Here is a 17,976-nt window from a genome sequence, read left to right as displayed (position 1 = left end):
AACAAAAATTGAAATTCTGCTTGCCTTTAATCATGGTGTCTTGTACTTTTGCACAGGGATCTGTTGGGGTTTTTTTACCTCTTGGTGTTCCTGTGCTAAGTAAGTATTAGTACTGCCTGGTTTTACAGGTGGAGAAAGGCTGACTATGCTATTAGGTAAAAAAGTAACAGCAGCTTTTCCAACATTATCCTGAGCTTTTACCACCAGAAATCTTGTGTATAGAATGTAGACTTCTAAAAGTTATAATCAAATTGCTTAATAGGATCCTGTAATTCTATAGAATTAGTGCTAAGTATGTTACGTTTCCTCATGTTTGTATTCCTTAATTCATCATAGTAAACACTGCACCTGTCTGGAATCCAACTGAAATCAGTGTTATCAACCCACGAGGAAAAAAAAAAAAAGAGCCAAATCTCACACCTCCAACTGCCAAAAAGGCTCTTCAGATGGATGGGTCAGGAGTGGGTCCTCCTGTAAACCTTGGGACCCCTCAGAGGCTGCGAGGCCTGTGTTTCAGGTTGCTAGTATCAGAAGTACCGACAGTAGGAAGAAAACATTTAAATGGCAGTTAACTCTGTACATATTTATAGCAGCTTGGATGCTGGATTTGGTTGGGTTTTTTTAGTAGCCTAACTGTTTTTAAAGGGTGCTTACTGGGAAGCCTCTATGCAGTGGACAAGCTGATTCAGCGAATGCTTCCTTTCCATGGCACTCCATGGCTTGGGCCCAGAGGAAAGCATTACTGCAGCAATTGCTATTTGATTTTCTAAAACAGATGGAGTAGAGTAAGAAAACCAAAACCAAACCCCCAGGGAATAAGGACAGGTGGGGAGCACAGCTGATGTCAGAAGTCGGGTCTGCAAGCAGCAGGCAGCTCCTCGGCCATGTTAATCCTGTGACAAAGCCGCACTTCTGTGAGAGAAGTCACTGTAAGCCCATTTAACACTGCTGCTGTGCGGTTTTGCCTTGGCACTTGCAACCTCTCGAATAATGATAAAACTGCAGCTCCTGTGAGGTAAGATCACCCCGCATTTCGGTAAGAAAACTGGGAGCAGACGCGGCCGATCCCACCGAGCCCGTCTGCAGAGGAAGCCCCGAGGTGACTGGGGCGGCCCGCCTTTCCCCTTCCTCAGCGGCCGCAAGATGGCAGCGTGCGGCGGCCTAGAGCCGAAAGGACGGGGCCTCGGCGGGCAGCCGCGCCGCTGCGGCTGGGTGGGGGGCGGCCCTGCCTCCGTCCGAGCCGGGCGCGGCGGCGGGCCGGGGGCTGCTCGGCCTCCCCGCGGGCGGGGGGGGGGGGGGGGGGGGGGCGGCCGGGCCGGGGCTCTCCCGCGCCGCCGTGAGTGGCCGCGCGCCCGGCCGGGAGGCGGAGCCAACGGCCGCCCAAGTCCTCCGCGAGCCGTGCGCAGAGCGCAGCGTTCTAGGCTGCCGTTGGCCGCCATGTCGGTCTCTATGGTAGCGGGGGCGGAGCGTCCCCGCCCAGCGCTCTGGCGCGGTTGCGAGGAGGAAATGGCGGCTCGGCTCGGCTGAGACCCTCGGCGGCGGCGGCGAGATCCCCACACCCCCTCCCCGCGGTGAGTGAGGGAGGCAGCCGGAGAAACACCGGGACGGGAGGAGAAAGGGAGTCGGGCCGCCGCTGCGGCGGAGGGCTCGCGAAAAAGGGGCGGCCGCCTCCTCCGGCCTGGCCGCCTTTGGGCTCGACTAGAAAATGGAGGCGGGCGGGCGGTGCGGGTCAGGGCGGGCGGAGGGAGCGCGGGGAGGGGGAGGGCGCGGCGCGGCCTGGTTTCAGGGGACCGTCGGTGCGGCTGCAGGGCGCGGGCACGCCGGAGGCCTGGCCCGGTTCCAGAGGAGGTCGGCGACTCCGTGCGGGGGCCCCGGAGGAAGCTAAAAGCCGCCGCCCCATAAGCACATAACGTGGTTGGGCCGGAGCGGAGAGGACGCCCCCCCCGGGCGGAGCGGGCTAGAAGGCGGGCTCCTCCATGTTGGGGGGAAAAGGAGAGGACGGTTGTGCTCTGAGGCGATCGACGTCATTACCCAGCTGACGCCGGCAAGCTTCTCCGTGACGTCACGACCGACTTTAACCGCCTTTCTCGTTCAGTTTCACCGTTGCCCTCGTACGGGCCGAGGGGTCTGGCCGCGGCCCTCCCCGGGGCGGGGATAGCGCCGGGCGCTGCAGCACCCCCCGCCAGCTCACGGCGGGGCTGGGGCCTCTGCCGAGCGGGGGCCGACCCTTCCCTGCCTTGGGGGGACCTTATGTTCCCTGGGCGGTAAAGGTGGTCTCCTTATGCGTGAATGAAACAAGGAAAGTTGAACTTTATACTCTTCTGGTGACTTTCTTTGAGGGAAACGGAGGAGGGGTTGAATTTTTAGGCTGTAGTAATTGTTGGCTGGCTTTAAATATTCAGTGAATTCCCTGTCAATAATTCATTCCCTATCTCTTGCACTAATGTACTTAAATACTGTCTCTTGGAGGTGATGGTAGTTTGGAGCTGTTCATTTGGCTTGCAGAAGCCATTCTTTGATGGTGACCAAATTTTGTTTCATACAGTTAAGCAGTTTTCAGTTTATACCTCCAAGTGATAGCTGCATTTTAGTGGTGGGTTAAGAAAATCTTATGGGTTTAGCTTGTTATTTTTAACTTGGAAAGGACGTTACAATCTCTTTAACCTGTTACAGAATGTACCTGTGTTACACTCTCCCTGCTGTTTGTATATTCAGTAATCCAAGACAGTGTAACATGCTGTTTTTCTTTACATGGGCTTTCATGTTTCCCTCCTAGGAACTTCAGGGAGACAAAAAAAAACCCCAAACCGATTCCTTTTATTTAACTCAGAAGGATCTATATAGCATTCTTAATTCCGCTGGTTTTATTTTTTTTTTCCTCCTCTGGATAATCTGAGTTTTTTGCAGAAATAGCTCTTTTGAGTACTTAATCGTCACAGCCTCGTTTAGGTAAATGACAGCTGATATTCAACTATATTTTGGTTTATTTTATGAGAAGTTGCTCGCTCTTTGCTTTTCTTTTTGTCTATTTTACACCTTTCTTGTAAGTGGTAATTTGAATTAGGTTAGCTTCAACTGTCTTGTTGCTACTTCTACAAACAAAATTTGCTAGCTATTTAAGAAATTATATTGCTGGTCAATGAAAAATGATGATGTGTAGTTACTGTACAAGTGTAGCATGTACTGTGTTAATTGTAATAGATATTTCAGGTTGTGCTCCACTTTTATGTATGCCAGCTGCTTGTTACCGTTCCTTGACATTTGGAACTTTCTATAGGAACAAATATAGAAGTAAGCTCAAAATAGCTGCTCGGTTAGGCCTTAATTTTTTTTTTCCCATGGTGGTTCCAGAAACATTGCACATACAGGTTTTCAGTGCACTTTGGGGGAAGAATAAAGGCTAGTGTTAGCCTTCAGCCTACTTTGAGACCACATGACTCCAGTGATTTGCAAATTGAATAATTGTTGATTTCAAGACGAGCATTTAAATAATTTTTTTTACAAAGTTTGTGGGGTTTTTTAAGGGATATTTTAGTTGATTTCTGTTGGTATGCAAATGAAGTTTTTGCTCTGCTGCAAGTGTATGTACACTGAAATACCTATAGATTTTAAAATATTAATATATGAATACATATAATTCACACAGTGCTTTAGTGGGTGCTTTTCATATAACTAAGAGATGCCTTTTTGAGTTTTTCTTAAAAAAAACACCACCCGAAACCCCCGAGGCAATGCTAATAGAATTGTATGAGTCCAGAATAGTAAATAAAATTGAATAAATATTTTTCCGTGTCTAGTGGACTCACCAAAAGGCAGTGTTTGTTCTATTTAATCCTGCTTCACTATAAGGCAGTAGGTTATGTTATTTGTTTCTGGTTTAAGACAGTGATTGTCTTTATAGTTGTAATTGACAGCTGTGGGATTTTAATTCTGTACAGCCTGAAACTTCAGATAGATACTAAGTGGGGAGAGGAAGTTCAAGCATTATAGGGGTTAGGTTGAGAGTTTATAAAATTTATCTGATAAAAATGGAAGAAGGGACTGTGCTCAGCAAGAGGAAGATTAGATGGGTTTTTAGCTGACAGAAGTGGTAGTGTCTGCCTGCACTAATTTTATTCTGTGGTGCACTTTTTCTGCCTAGTGTCTCTTATAGTGCCGCAAGTAGTGGAACAATGGTAGGAGATTTATCTAGTTTGCGCAAGAACTGGTTGCTTTTTTGTGTGTGTTGTCAAGCATCTTCTCAGCAGAAGAATCTTTAGTGATGGTTAACTGAAAGTCAGATGTCAGTTAACACTTAGAGGGTTATACTGTTAAGTTTTTACCTAATACAGCTTCTGAAATAAGTGAATACTCCACAGTTAGTAATGGTGGTAGTCTCAAGAACATTTATAGACTTTGAGGCTAAGAAGAATGTTAAATTTCCAGTTAGGGAGCTGAGACACAAAGATTAAATGTGTATTATGTGTGTTCTCACAGTAAACCCTAATCAAAATTGAGAACTGAACTGTGTTTCCTGCATTTTTAATAACATGATCAGTATGCTGTAATTACTGTGTTTCACTAGATTCTGAAGGAGAAATTAATTTGTTTTACTTCATTTAATGAAGTTTTTTTGATGGAATGAGAATGATAGCTGGTTTCAGGTGTTATATTTTACCTCAGTTTTTAAAATGAAATGAGGGGGGGAAGTGTAAAAACACAGTGGTTGCTTTTTTGGTGTTTTTTTTGGTTGTGTTTTTTTTTTTTTGTTTTTTACAACAGCTTTGCAGGTAGGGTTAGAAGTTACAATCCTGCAGTTGTGCTGAGTCTATTTCTGAATACACAGTTTGACCAACAACAATAGCTAGACATGCCACAGGATACATACAGTTTTATTATAATGTAAACCTAACATTTTTTACATATAATTATATAGGATGTGTAACTAGTTTATGTACTGTTGTAATGCCAACTTGACAAAAAGCCTGTACGCTAGTTTGGGTAAAACTGTTTGAGAAGAGGGGTTTTTAAGTACAGTGTAAGTATCCAAGCTGAAATTTGACAGTTGTAGAATTGTAATATTGTATGTTTAAAAATAAACAAGCTGTGGGATGTTGAGGAGTTAAACTGTAAGGTTCTCAGGCTTAGCCCTAGAATAGCCCGCTGTTCAGTTAACAGCCATGAGAAAGAGCTAATTTCTTTGGTACTTCAGCAGAAGAATGCCAGATTGTGTGAATCACCTTTCCAAAGCCTAGTGTTTCCAGTGCAGTTGCTGAAAATGCGTTTTCAGTGCTGCTGAAGAGGTCAAGTTCAGTAGCAGAAATTGAACGTTAGGCAAATAGGTAGTATATATTTGTAAAATACTTTTATTCAAGGTGATGGAAAAGGAATCCTAAAGATACTGTATATTGAGTAATACCCAATAACAATTGATATTTCTGTTGTATACACTTAGTAGTATGCCTTGTAAAATTGGCTTGTACTGGGGCCTTTAGAAGGTTTCTTGTACAGAGATGGCTAATCGTAAGTTTTTGACCACTGAAAGCTGCAGCCTTTTTTTCTTAATCTGTATGAAAAGGAAAAAGAAGAAAGCAGAGTTATTTACATACACTGGTGTGATTCTGCTCTGAAACTTTTCTTAAATCTATTTAAACTTTTCTTAAATCTATTTGATATCTCATTTTTACTCATTCTGTTCAGACCCTGAGAGCAGAAGTAAACTTGACCAAAAAATTCTGTTTTATTTTGTTGTCTTTGGGTAAACTTTCATTATTAGGGCAGATACTGGATTAGCTTATTTGGAAGAATGTGAATAAAGGCTTCAGAAGGTATTACAGCAGTAGTAAAAATCCAAATGTCAGCCTGTTATTAAGCCAGTAGAGTGTATCTGCCTAATCTTCTAAGCACCCAGGAACCTCTGGACTAGAAAATACCAACGGCATGTATATAATATTCTTCTTTCCTCTTAAAATTAGTGTTTCCTCAAATGCAGAAAACACTAAACTGAATATGAATTTTGTTTATCAAACACAATTATGGGTCTACAGGTTGGAGGATGTGCATAGTGTAAGTGTCATCTGTTAAGGTTTGACCTTTACTAAAGTTCAGTCAGTGCAGTTGTCAGTTACGGTTCTTTCCCCAGCTACTAACAGACAGAGCTGTGCTGGCGAAAGCTCCAGTTTATAACAAATATATACGAATCTGTTTGCTGATTTAACTTTCTTCATTCAAGGAATTTGAGTGAACCTTGAAAATCTTGCTTCCTCCTTATACAAACTGCTTCCCTACTTGGAAAGGCCTGTACTAGTGTGTTAATAGAGCTTTGTTTTATGATGTGTGCAGCCACACTGATAAAACTTCGCTGCACCCGATTGCACACCTGATACCCCACCCTGCAAACAGAACGACTCATAAAGGTAAAAGTACAGTTTTGCAGGTGTAATTATACCAATATGAGGCGCTTATGCCAGCATGGCTATGTTGATGAGGGATTGTACCCTTTAACATTACTGGCTTGTGCAGTGGTGGCAGTGAACATCTGCAGTATGTATGGTCATCACAGTTTTGTCTGTTATTTAATAACATTTTCATGTTTTGCCAGTTTTCTGGTGAGCCTGCTGCTGAAGTACCTGGAATATTTCTAAGATAAATCACTGTTTAGCTGAATTTTGCTGTGGGAACTTCACTCTGGTTCAAAGAAGTACTTTTGCTACTTACCCAGAATAAAATATGCTTGTAATACTTGGTGCTGCACTACCTACTGAGTGGTCCATCCCTTCTTTATTTTTTTTTGACTGTTCTGATCCTGTATTATGCAATCTGAAACAAGAATCTTTTTTAAATGTTTTGCTTGGGAAGATGATTTTCTAGCCTAAAAGACAAAAATAAACTTCAATGTGTGTGTATTTTGTTTTGCATAAACCAGGGAGCTACTTTATGCTTTTTTGCTTGGAGTAATTATGTGGAGTATATATTATATGGAGTATACACTGTGGAGTCACTCACTGTCTTTTCTGTCTAACTGCTGCTGTACACTAGTCTGCTGTGTGTGTGTGTGTGGTAATCTGATTCAGTGCATGCACATTAAATTCAGCACTCCAGGAGGTCCCACATTCACTGCAAATGCGCAGGATTGCTGTCCTGTATGCGTGCAGATTCCCATCATGTGAGGCAGTGGCCCTCTTATGAGGCTTACATAAGGTAAGTGAGTAGCCTGACAGAAATCATGGAAAGGATGATGGTGTATGTATTAGTTTCAGACATTAGTAGAGGGGAATTACTATAATAATGGGTGACTAAAACCATTTTAATTTGGAAAGGTTAATTTCTTTATTACCACAAGTACAGAGACCAAGTGAATGTATGTATTGTTTTTAAGTGAAGCTATTTCTTTTAACTTCTTGGAATTAATCCACTTAATTGTTTTTAAAATTCCAGCTTTTAAGTTGGCTTGCTGTAAAGTTTATTGTTAATTTAGAATATTTCTTTGATACCTTTCTCAAGTGGAAAAATGATCTTGTGAAATATTCGTAAATGTATAGAGTCATTTTTCATGAGAGAAAAATCTGGAAGAAGGTTGAATACTTGCTTCTGCATCTTTGGAAATGAAAAAAGGTAGTTAATGTTTACATTTTAAATCTTGTTAGTTGATTGGCCTCAGCACTGCATATTGATAGTACTTGGTATCATGTAAATCTGTGCTAAAGTGCCAAGGCAGGACAAGTGTTTTGCACCATACCCTGAACATTTGAAATAACTTTTCAACACCAACCAAATAAAAGCTGCATTTGATGCCAGAAAGTCAGCAAACCACAAATCTTCAATGAAATCGTCTATCTGAGTTTCCAGGGGTGTTTCCAGGGGTGTCTGACAGTAAAAAGATGGTAGTGATGGACACTAATGAATTACTCATGATATCATATATGACACCACAAGGTCTTAGAGTACCTTCAAAGATTTCTTGATAAAATGTCAGTGAGATTGAGGAAGGGGTTTCAACAGAGGTGCATAAGCCTTTGAATTAATCTTCCTGGGGAGATCTGATCACATAGGTGTGCTTAGAGGGTCCCTTGGAGCTTTACACTCTCATCAGAGCCTACTGTGGTATGGGTACGGTCACACACTTCCTTTCCACCAGTTTTGAAGGGTGAAATTCTCTATTCTCTGGTGCAACTGTTTCTGTCCTGGGGCAGCCTGATCTCCCGTGCTAATTAAGCCAAGTTATTTTCCATTACTTTTGGTAGGAGCTAAGATGGGATGCTTCCCAACACTGGAAAATGAGGCTTCAAAAGTACTGGAATCTGTCTTTGTAAGGGGAGATGGGGAAATGAGGGAGACCCAGCAGGTTGGAGTGGAAGGGTGTGATGTGTGACTGTACTGTAGGTGTCAGTGGTGCCATCCCTGACAAATTAATTAATATCATGTTGTGTTATGTGCATCTGGGGTTGAAATACTGTTCTGATATTAAAAACTACCTTAAAACTGGGTCTTGGTGGTATTTTGTCTGAATTTGGTTGTATAGCACTGTTCATATTAGCCTGGAATTCTTACTGCTTCATGCAGTATTTAAGAGTATGCATTTCTTCAGTTAGGATGGGTTATTTCTGAGGAACATGGCTGTATTACTGAACCTGCATAGTGCAAATTTAAAACCGTGTTAATGTGTTAATTTTTTAAGTGGGAATAATGTATTGAATAGAATAGGAAGGAATTACCTGCCACTTAGATTTTTAGTATTGCAGGTATATGAGGTAGTAGGTTTGTTTATAATCTTGGAATGAATGTATATAATGATAGCCAGCAAAGCATTTACAGATAAGCGTTACAGGTTTTGTAGCGTGATTTCTCTTTGATATTATTCTTCTAGGTCTAACTGTAAGCACTGAAATACTTTGATTTTATGCAAATTTTATTAATGTGATCTTTCAAATGTAAACTTCTGGCATAAAAATCTTCATATTTACCAGAGATGTCTAGATTTTGACTTTGAACTGTAATTTTTTTATAACAGTCAAGTAGTGAGGTGGTAAATTACTTGGAGTGTGGGAGAGGAGAGTTCTGGATCACAGCAGTAATCTTCATATCCAGAGTTGAGCCTTACAACTACTTCCTTTCTTGCCCTTCAGCTCTCATTGCTTCTCTTCTGTCACATTCTCGTTTTACAACTTTTTGAAAGGTATGCTCCTTCTTTCAGAAGGAAAATACTTCAGTAAGCAGTGAATACGTTTTTCCTGAAAATAAAAGACCATATACTAGTTGTTCTTGGTCATCTGATTTTTTGTTGTTACTGTTTCTCATGTAAGTAGTCTGCTTTTGCATCTTTCATGGATGAGCAGATGGAAGGAAGCCCTGTGCGTGCATGGCTTTCCCCAGTGCTAGTGCAGGAGCCATTTCCTGCAGTTCTGGGGGTCAAAGGATTGTACCTTTAGTCCGTGGTCTGGACAGAACTTAAGTACACAGTAGGTTTTGCCCTACTGACTTCTTTGGGCTGCTTTTATAATGCTTGTTGATGGAAGGGATTAATTTTGCTGCTGCTTAGTAGAAAGTGCAAGGCTTCCCAGATGTCGTCTTTAACAAATAGGGATGCAAAGTAATTTTCAATGGGACCAGTCTTCTGAGTGGAAGTGGCATCAACTAGACCATACCAACATTTCTTTTATTTGCATCAGAAGTTATGTCCGTATGTGAGTTCTCAGACAGTATTTTTTTTTTTCCTCACATGATATTAATATATTTGCTTATTAGGAATTTTTTAACATTTAAAAGGGGGCATAGGTCAAGTCCACTGCCTCTTTTACAGGGAGTGAAATCAGCAAACAGTGTCAACTGTGGTTGGAGTCACTGTTTCATCATTCTGGAAAGGATGTTTTCTGTCCTGTTCATGACATCCTGCGGTTTCTTTGATATTTAAGAAATCTATCCTGGATATGGTGGTTCTAGCCAAGTATCTTATGTGTCAGGTCTTCTAATTCTGAAGAAACTTGCATAAAAATAAAACTAAAGGCCACTTACGCATCATTCTGATTAAAGCTGGTATCTTAAATACTGGGATAGGCTGGATATTTGTCAGGATGTGGAGATGAAACTGGTCACTGCTGAATGATACCTGTTTTTAAAAGCTAGGAAAGGCAGGACTCTTATGCTTTGAATGTTTTTGCAGATGTAAACAGTCTTCTGTCTCCTCACTAACCCTAGTGTTCAGAACCTTACGTTGGCCGTTGTGGGTGGTTGTGACTTCTGTCCTGTCCTTGGGCCCTGGCCATTGAATTTCCTTAACATATCTGGAACATTAACTGGAGCTTCAATATGAAGACTTCTGGGAAAAAAAAAAAAAAAAAAGCCTTTGTTTCTCTGTCACAGTAGAAGTAAATGTTTCTTAGGTAACAGGCCACACTGAAACAGCTCCTGCAGGTACTAGTGTCTATCACAGCTCTTAAATATGAGGTGAACCTTGCCTCTTGGATGCTTGTGTAGGGGGGTGAGTATGCCTGTGATCCTTCAGAATCAAAGACATCCTTCTGTAGAGTTCTTGGGGTGAGTAGGGAATAAGAGGACTAATAGGTGCCAAATATTAATCAGTTGGACTGGATTATTAATGCAAGGTGGTTGTATAACATCTAAATAATGAGATAGTGGAATTTGTGCAGATTACAGCAGATTGGTTGAGTATTGGAGAGTGCTGACATCCGAGAACATGGAATAAAGTGATACTGTTGACAAGGAGAATTACCATTAACAAGAGGATAAAGATCACTAGTTTTTCATACAGATTCGTCAAAAAACTACACAAAATAGTTAGTAAGCTGAAACTGAAGAGTTTACCCTGAATTCTGACATACTCTTTTTTTTCTTTGTTACCCAAGTCCTCGGGTAAAGGAAAAATGACTCCTTTTGGTTGGCTTCAGTTCATGTTGAAGTTTTTATTAAGCTGTCTTTCAAGACTTTTTTTAGAGTGAAGTCTTCCTAGGTAACTGAGGCAGGGAGTTCTTAATGCAGTTAAAACGGTAAGTTTTAGAAAGGACAAAATCTTTATGCAGTCAGTGGACCCGTTGAATGTTTCATTACCTCTTAGGGAAATGGGAGGAAAAAATAAAAGTGGATGTACTGATATGAATGTGTATTTGTTGGTAATTTGTTGGATTGGCCTTTGTCTAAAAATGCAGACACAAAAAGATGGGGAAACTGTTCTTGCAGTAGCTTTGCTCTGTCATTGTCAGATTAAGATGTTATATTGAGGCATCTTAAAAAGGGTTTAGTGAAGTCAGCATCAGCAGATGCAGGTGTCCTCAAGCTTCCAGTTCTGCAGTTAATGTCTTCCAGCTCAGTTACCGGCATAGATAATCTCTTCTTTTTTGCCCGAAATATGTAAACTGTTGGGTTACAAAGATGGCAGTAGATAGCGGTATGCTTTTCTTGAGGTTTTGTTGGAATGTGAGAGGGGTAATTTACAGAAAAATGGAGTGAGATTACAAGCTTTCTCTTTTTTTGCTTAATGAAGGCCTGTTGGAGGATGGATTTTTAATATGTATTGCGTGTTTGTGAACAAGTATTGTAGTAGCAGGATTTGGAATTGTGGAATTATTTTCTATCTCTTGTTCAATTGGCTGCTCATACTGCTGTGGAATTTCTTGAAGCCATGTATATGAAAACTTCTCAGGCTTAACATTAGTTAGAAAATCCACAGGGATGCTGAACATGAGGGATGGCCTCCGTAGTCTTACAGATTGGGCAGCCCTGTGTTTTCAGGTTCATCACTGTGTGAGAATAGTTGACCAAATTGAAACTAAAAGCTCATGGCAGTTTTGTGATTTTTCTAGAGCAGGATACTTTTGTGCTTTGATTGCTTCTGGAATTTAGGTCCAGAATGAATTCAGGTGCCTAACTTGTTTTGGGAAAACTGGAACATTTTACCTACAACATAATTGGGAATAAAACCCCTAAATACGTGGGTTTTGGCTGAATAATCTTTCTCAAATACTGTGCATCAGCTTCATGCTCCACTTCTAGATAAGTGACTGTTCTGTTCCACTGGAATGCTCGTATTATTACAGTTTGCAAGCTTAAAGAGAGTCTTGACTGTGGTGGCAGTGAATGAAAATCCTGCTGGCTAAGATTGGAGTACTTGCAGCATGCATGATGGTGCACGTGTTGAATGAGATAGCAGCAAAGTGCTACAGCAGCTCAGCCTGCTCAAGGGGATCTTGTTTTCCATCCCTGTTCTTGCACATCTTTACACTGGTTCTGATATTTGTGGTTTTGGGGCCTTTTAGATCACTCTTTGGCAGGTTCTTTTTTTGCTGAATTCATAAACTGTGTGTTTACCGAGTTGAGTGACTACTACTGGGGCAGAAGTATGTGGGTGAATGTGGCATAGACCATGTAACTGAGCACGGGAGAAGGGAGCAGGACAGTACCAGCCCAAGTAGTTGTGTTAGAGTTGTACTTTGTTCTTTGTAGTCCATAAACACGGATTTAATATGCACTGTGAATCCTTTGTTTAATGAGGATCTGATATGTATGTTATGTAACCATTTAAACTAACCTAGAGTTTGTATTGGCAAAGCTTACCTCATCTGAGAAGGGAGATTTTTCCTTCAAGAAACTCTTCATTTGTGTTTTGAACTTTATCTATAGTTGGTCTTAAAACCTTATGCATTTTCACAGTGGGAATGGCTTATCACAGAAGTTCTTAACCTAAGCAAAACCAGAGGACTTTTTGAATAAGCAACAGTATATATGTTTATTATGAACGTTATTTTACCTTTGTCCCATCATTTGTAGAGATACTTGCATCATATTTTTCAGAGGTACATAATACCCTTTTTAAAGGAATATCCTTTCTAAAGGAGATGTGGCAGGAAGGCAGGATGATGCTGATGGGAATTGTCTGTTAGGGGAACTGCAATAATTTTTGGTTTCCAGCTAGAACTTCCAGTTTCAGAAAGGTGATTGATGTAGTATATTAAGAGGAATATGATTAAGTTGATCCTGGATGTTCAGTTCCTTTAAAGCAAGATAACCAGTTTGCTGCTTCAGCTTACATTTCTGTCAGTATCTTTGCAATTGAATAGTTAACTGGAGAACAAGCAGGACAAAATGAACAAAAAATCATACTGAATTTGGAGGAGAAAGAGGTATTTGAAGATTTCCAAAGTTGCCTTCTGTTGTAGTAAATATTTTTGCAGGCAGTTAAGAGTGTTTGCTTAGACGTGCCAGCAGGCTTGCTAGGTTTAAATGTGTAATTGTGAGTTAAGGCTTTGTGCTTTTATGTTTTGATAATACTCGTTTTTTCAACTTCTTGTAGGCATTTAAGTTTAACCTGTATTGAGATGCAGTTCTGCAAAATGTAAAATAAATTTGAAACTCACTCTTCCCCCCCCCCCCCCCCCCCGTATTTTCATTAAAAATAATTTGGACCAAATTGGGAGAGGGAAAAAAATGGAAATAATAAATTATAAGAAGAAACAACCAAGCATTTTACAGCGAATGTGGGGGGTAGGGGATGGTCTGCAGTTGTAGTGGTTTACATGTACTGACGTCTTACAGCACTCAAATCTGAATTTATCTTAAAATTGCAGTTCTGTACAAGTTTTTTCTGTCGATAATAGAGGTAATAATGCAGGTAATAATGAGTTAACATCTATTAATTCAAAAAGAAGCATGATTCTTGTACAGAATGTCTTAATGTTAAAATGCTCTTTGGTGTTAAATCAAGAGCTGTAGACTGTGCACTGTGCAGCCTTGCCACCGGGTGGGGTATGACTAACACTGTAAAATCTTTCACGTTCAACAAGCCAGAATGTCTCCTTAGAAGAGAGGATGCCAGTCCTGTTTGTGGAATCTTTTAGTGATACTGGCTCTGTGGCTCAAACGTGATTGTGAACAGCATGTTGCACGCAGGGCCTTGAATGCACAGATACACAGTTGTGCACTGTATGTCTTTAGACAAGGCTTTCTTTAGTATGTTATTGGATAAATTATTTAAATAAGATGCACTTTTTGTATGTTGTAGAGGCATAGTTTATTTCATAGTTTAATACTGGAGTTGAACAAGAAGTGATTAGCTTAACTTTCCCTCTTCCTTTAGGCATATCACTTAAGTTGCATGATGTGTGATCAGTTGGAGATTCTGAACAGGGAGATTGAAAGGTTATTACAGAACACCACCGTGGAAGAAGGCACTTTAAACTCAGATTGTCTTCAGCCATCAGTGACTGACTCCCTGGATATAATAACTGGTTCAAACAATGGAGCAAAATACATACTAGAGCAGGTATTCAATGCAGTGAGATAGAGCACTAGGGTCTTTACAATTAGTTTATTCTATTCTCTTTTTTGTTCTTTAATTTTTCCCTCATCTTTTTGGAGTGGGAATAGTTGACTGAGGGAAATAATGTAAATACGTAATCCCTATGGAGGAGGTACAGGGGAAGGAAATACTGATGTGGATCTAGCTGTACTGTAATTTTTTCCTAATTCTGCTTTGCTGCAGTCATGCAGATCTTGAGATCTGTTGTTCATGACATACTAAAGTGATCCACTGATGGAATTAGATTTGAAGAGGGGTTTGTCTTTTCCCTCTCCTTATTTTTGGGACAGTGACATGGCATTGGAGAATACCTAGAGATGATTGTTGCTTAGGAAGTAAAAAAGTGTTTAAGAGAGGTAAGAGTTAGGGTCTTCAGAGATTTGAAGAAAAAAAAAAAAGATACATTTTAAAAAAGAAAAGTCAGACTGTGTATTGGCACATCTGTGAAGGATTATCTAATCTCTTCTTAAATTTGTATGTCTCCCCACCTGGAGTGTTAACAATCTGGTTTTACTCCTTTGAAAGAATTATTAATAATTTAGTGATTTCGTATACCTACTGTGGCAGTTCTGCTGCATCTTTAACTTGAGAATGCTGACAGCAGAGTCTGTGTCCAGTATTGTTCTTTTGTCTTTGCTAATTTATGTTACAGGTCAGTTCAGAAGTGACTTTCTATACTGTCCATCTGGTCCTCCTTTCCCTAACAAATCTTTTTTTGTAGTTATGTAGGCTATGTTGGGTTAAATGCAGGCATTTCCTACTGGCTTTCAAGCCCACATGTTTAGAAGCAAGCAGGCAGTGTTGATGTTCTATTGCCATTGTCGTTCTACATGTGACTAGGGACCCCTGGACTAAACAGTTATCCTATCCGGATGCTTTAAATGAATGTGTTGTGATTTTGAAATACTTTCCAAGGGTTAATTTTTGGGAAAACATGTTGCTATTGATACAATCTGCTGTCCTTGAAATAAAGCTTCTGATTTTTTCTGTATTGCAAACCTTACTAGTGAAAGGGACAGTGATGAGGAATATTCCATTATTCTGAAGCTCAACTGTACGTTTTTATTATCCCACCTTGCAAAACCACTGAGTAGCTACTTGGATTTAAATCCTCAAACCTGCAGATGTCTTCTGTGATGAGGTTCAGTACAAATTGCTGAATCTTCTCTACTGTAACCTTGGGCATGTTGGAGTTTAAAAGCATTTCTGTATTTTCATTACGCTTGCTAAATTTAACTTTCAGAATGCCGTCAGATGCTGTAAATGGAATAGACTTGTTGATTAACGTTTGTTACTGTTCTGGAAAACTTAATGGATTCTAAACGAATTGATGAGAGTACAGTCATATTTTGTATTTTTTTTTTTTTTTCAAAGGTCTCAACTGCTGGTAACCAGTGGAGGTGATATTGCTTTGCTTTGACTTTTCCTTCTAGTTTCAGGGTCTTTCTGAAAGCAGAAAACTGTCAAGAAGGCAAAATAACACAATTTGCTTTATAGTATAATAGAAACAATAGAAAACAATTACAAGTTTATGCAGACAATAGTAAGATAAGTTCATAAATATATCGGTGCCTTATTTTGTTTTTTATTATTTTTTTTTTCCTTTCCCCCTCCTAGGAGCCAGCAGGAAAAGGAGGATTAATAGTATTTGGTCCTGTTGACAGCTCAGAGACTCAGTCTGGCACTTCCGAATTCGGAAATTCAGCATGTGCTGGAAGGATTATGCTGAATGACTCTGATCCTTTGCTGCCCTCCTCTGGCACTCGTTTTCGTTCGGCTCTGCAGGGAGAAACCATTCGAACCTCTAATGCTGTGTCAGGTAAAGCATATAGAGGACGTTGAAGAGACTTATTTCTTTACATTTTATCTGGAATTTAACTCTCAGAATTTGGATTACCTCTGCTTGTAGCTTTTATTTAACATTTCTTCATCTTCCAAGGTAAACAAAGATGTGAACTTTTAACTATTTTTACTTCTTTCTTTACTTCTGTTGCAGCCTTGTTCTGGTGGGAATATAATTTTAGTGGTGTTTTTTAAAAAAAAATTAAGAAAATTATAGTTAGTGATCTGTTACAGGGGAACAGTGGAATGGAATTTCATAGTGAATTGAAGCGGCTTCAGCTTTTTACCTGTGTATTACAGGCTTAAAATTAACTTTTTATTCCAGTGATAATGTTAAAAGTAATCAGCTACTATTTAAATTGATGTTCTGGAGTCCACTGCTTTGATAGCAACATTTGTAGTGTCTCAATGAAAGTACTTTTAGGTTACAACTTCAGTATTAATTTAACGTACCTGCATGGATGTTTGTTTCCACAGCACTGACAGTTAATATTGCTGTTGTAGCCTTGTTAAATATAATACTAGAAAGTGGAGGAGCTGAACTATACAGAGATCATGTCAGTAGAGAGAACAGGAATGTGACTAAAGCAATGAAATGAGGCATTTATCACCAGTGTACACTGCAAGATTAGGAAAAATCTCAGTAAAGGATGCCTCTGAAAACTTGCAGTTGTACTATGTACACCTGTTAGAAGTATCCTTGATTCTTTCAGCACGTACTGTTACTTGAGAATTCTGTTAATGTTCCCTTTTGGCTTGTGCAATTCTTGAGCCAGGAATATGCATATAAATACCCCAAAAACATTCTTGGGGGACAGCTGGGGAACGTCACTTGTTTTTGTTTTTAAAGTACTGTTTCTGTTTACCCGATTCATTGAGGTATACTTACTGCAGCATGTTATAGTTTCACATGAGCAATGTAATTGCAATGAATGCAAAACATGGTTTCTGCATTTGTTTAGGAGACCATATGCATGGCATGCAACTCATTTAAAAGGATGTAACCCCAACTTTAATGCTTGTTCAAACCAGGTTATTCCTGAAGTACCCAAAATGCAATCTCAGGTCTTACATTTATTTCTTCTTTGCTTCTGTCTTCTCAAATAAGAAAGTCTCTTAGTATGCTGGAAAAGACTTCTGAGAAAAAAAGGGGCGATCCTGGTTGTCAGCACAAAATACTTTTTTTTTTTTTTTTTTTTTTTTTTCCCCCTTATGGCTCCATCTGTGATAGTTGCCAGTTCTTTGCTGAATCTTTTTTTAATTTGGTTGTTCTGGTAGATCATATAGGCTGAAAATCTCTCCGTAAATAACCATGTCAAGGAGCAGTCTTTCTCAAGTCTCATTCAACGCAGATATTTTTTTCCAGAGGTGTTTGAGAAGAATTTTTTTGTTCCTTTCTGTATAATTTCTTCTATCAAATAAACATTGTTGGAGAAATAATGAAGGGAAAATGCATTGCTGTATCCTGAATAACCACCAGTGATTCTGAAACAACTTTTAAAATGGCAGCTATACTATTTAATAGACAAGAGATAGACCTAGTTTATTTTAACAAGGAAGACTAGGGTATTTTTTTGGTTTTAGATTTTGTTTAAAATCCAAAACCTCATTATTATTTGACTAGCCCTGTATTATCTAAACAGCACTATCTTTGACTTTCTTTAAACTGGCTGTTTCTACCTTGTTTCTTACCTGCTGCAGGTAATCAGGAGTCGTTTCTACCAGAAAATGTTACTGATAATAGATGCCATCCTCACCTTCAAACAGTAACTGTCTGTACTGTCTGTTTGGATGGCTCCTTGTTCTGGTCCATGGTCTTTCACACTGGTGCATGTATGGTTCCTGTG

At 39.9% G+C, this 17,976-nt stretch overlaps 1 protein-coding gene across 2 annotated transcripts in view; it reads left to right on the top strand.

Annotated features, from left to right (window-relative positions):
* Positions 1-1,419: 1,419 nt before the first annotated feature.
* Positions 1,420-17,976, top strand: part of DIDO1 (death inducer-obliterator 1) — a 55,415-nt gene continuing 38,858 nt past the window's right edge. The window contains exons 1-2 of one of the 2 annotated variants that reach the window (XM_056355140.1): positions 1,420-1,571; positions 15,905-16,106. In XM_056355140.1, the coding sequence (XP_056211115.1) occupies positions 16,010-16,106 (97 nt within the window). In that variant the 5' untranslated portion in view covers positions 1,420-1,571; positions 15,905-16,009. The remainder of the gene's footprint in view (positions 1,572-15,904; positions 16,107-17,976) is intronic. The other variant, XR_008824466.1, reaches the window with a different exon arrangement.

This window comes from Falco biarmicus, chromosome 10 (genome assembly GCF_023638135.1).
Source record: "Falco biarmicus isolate bFalBia1 chromosome 10, bFalBia1.pri, whole genome shotgun sequence".
Classification (NCBI taxonomy): Eukaryota; Metazoa; Chordata; class Aves; order Falconiformes; family Falconidae; genus Falco; species Falco biarmicus.
The sequence above is the reverse complement of the archived record's forward strand: the minus strand, read 5'-3'. Positions and strand labels throughout refer to the sequence as shown.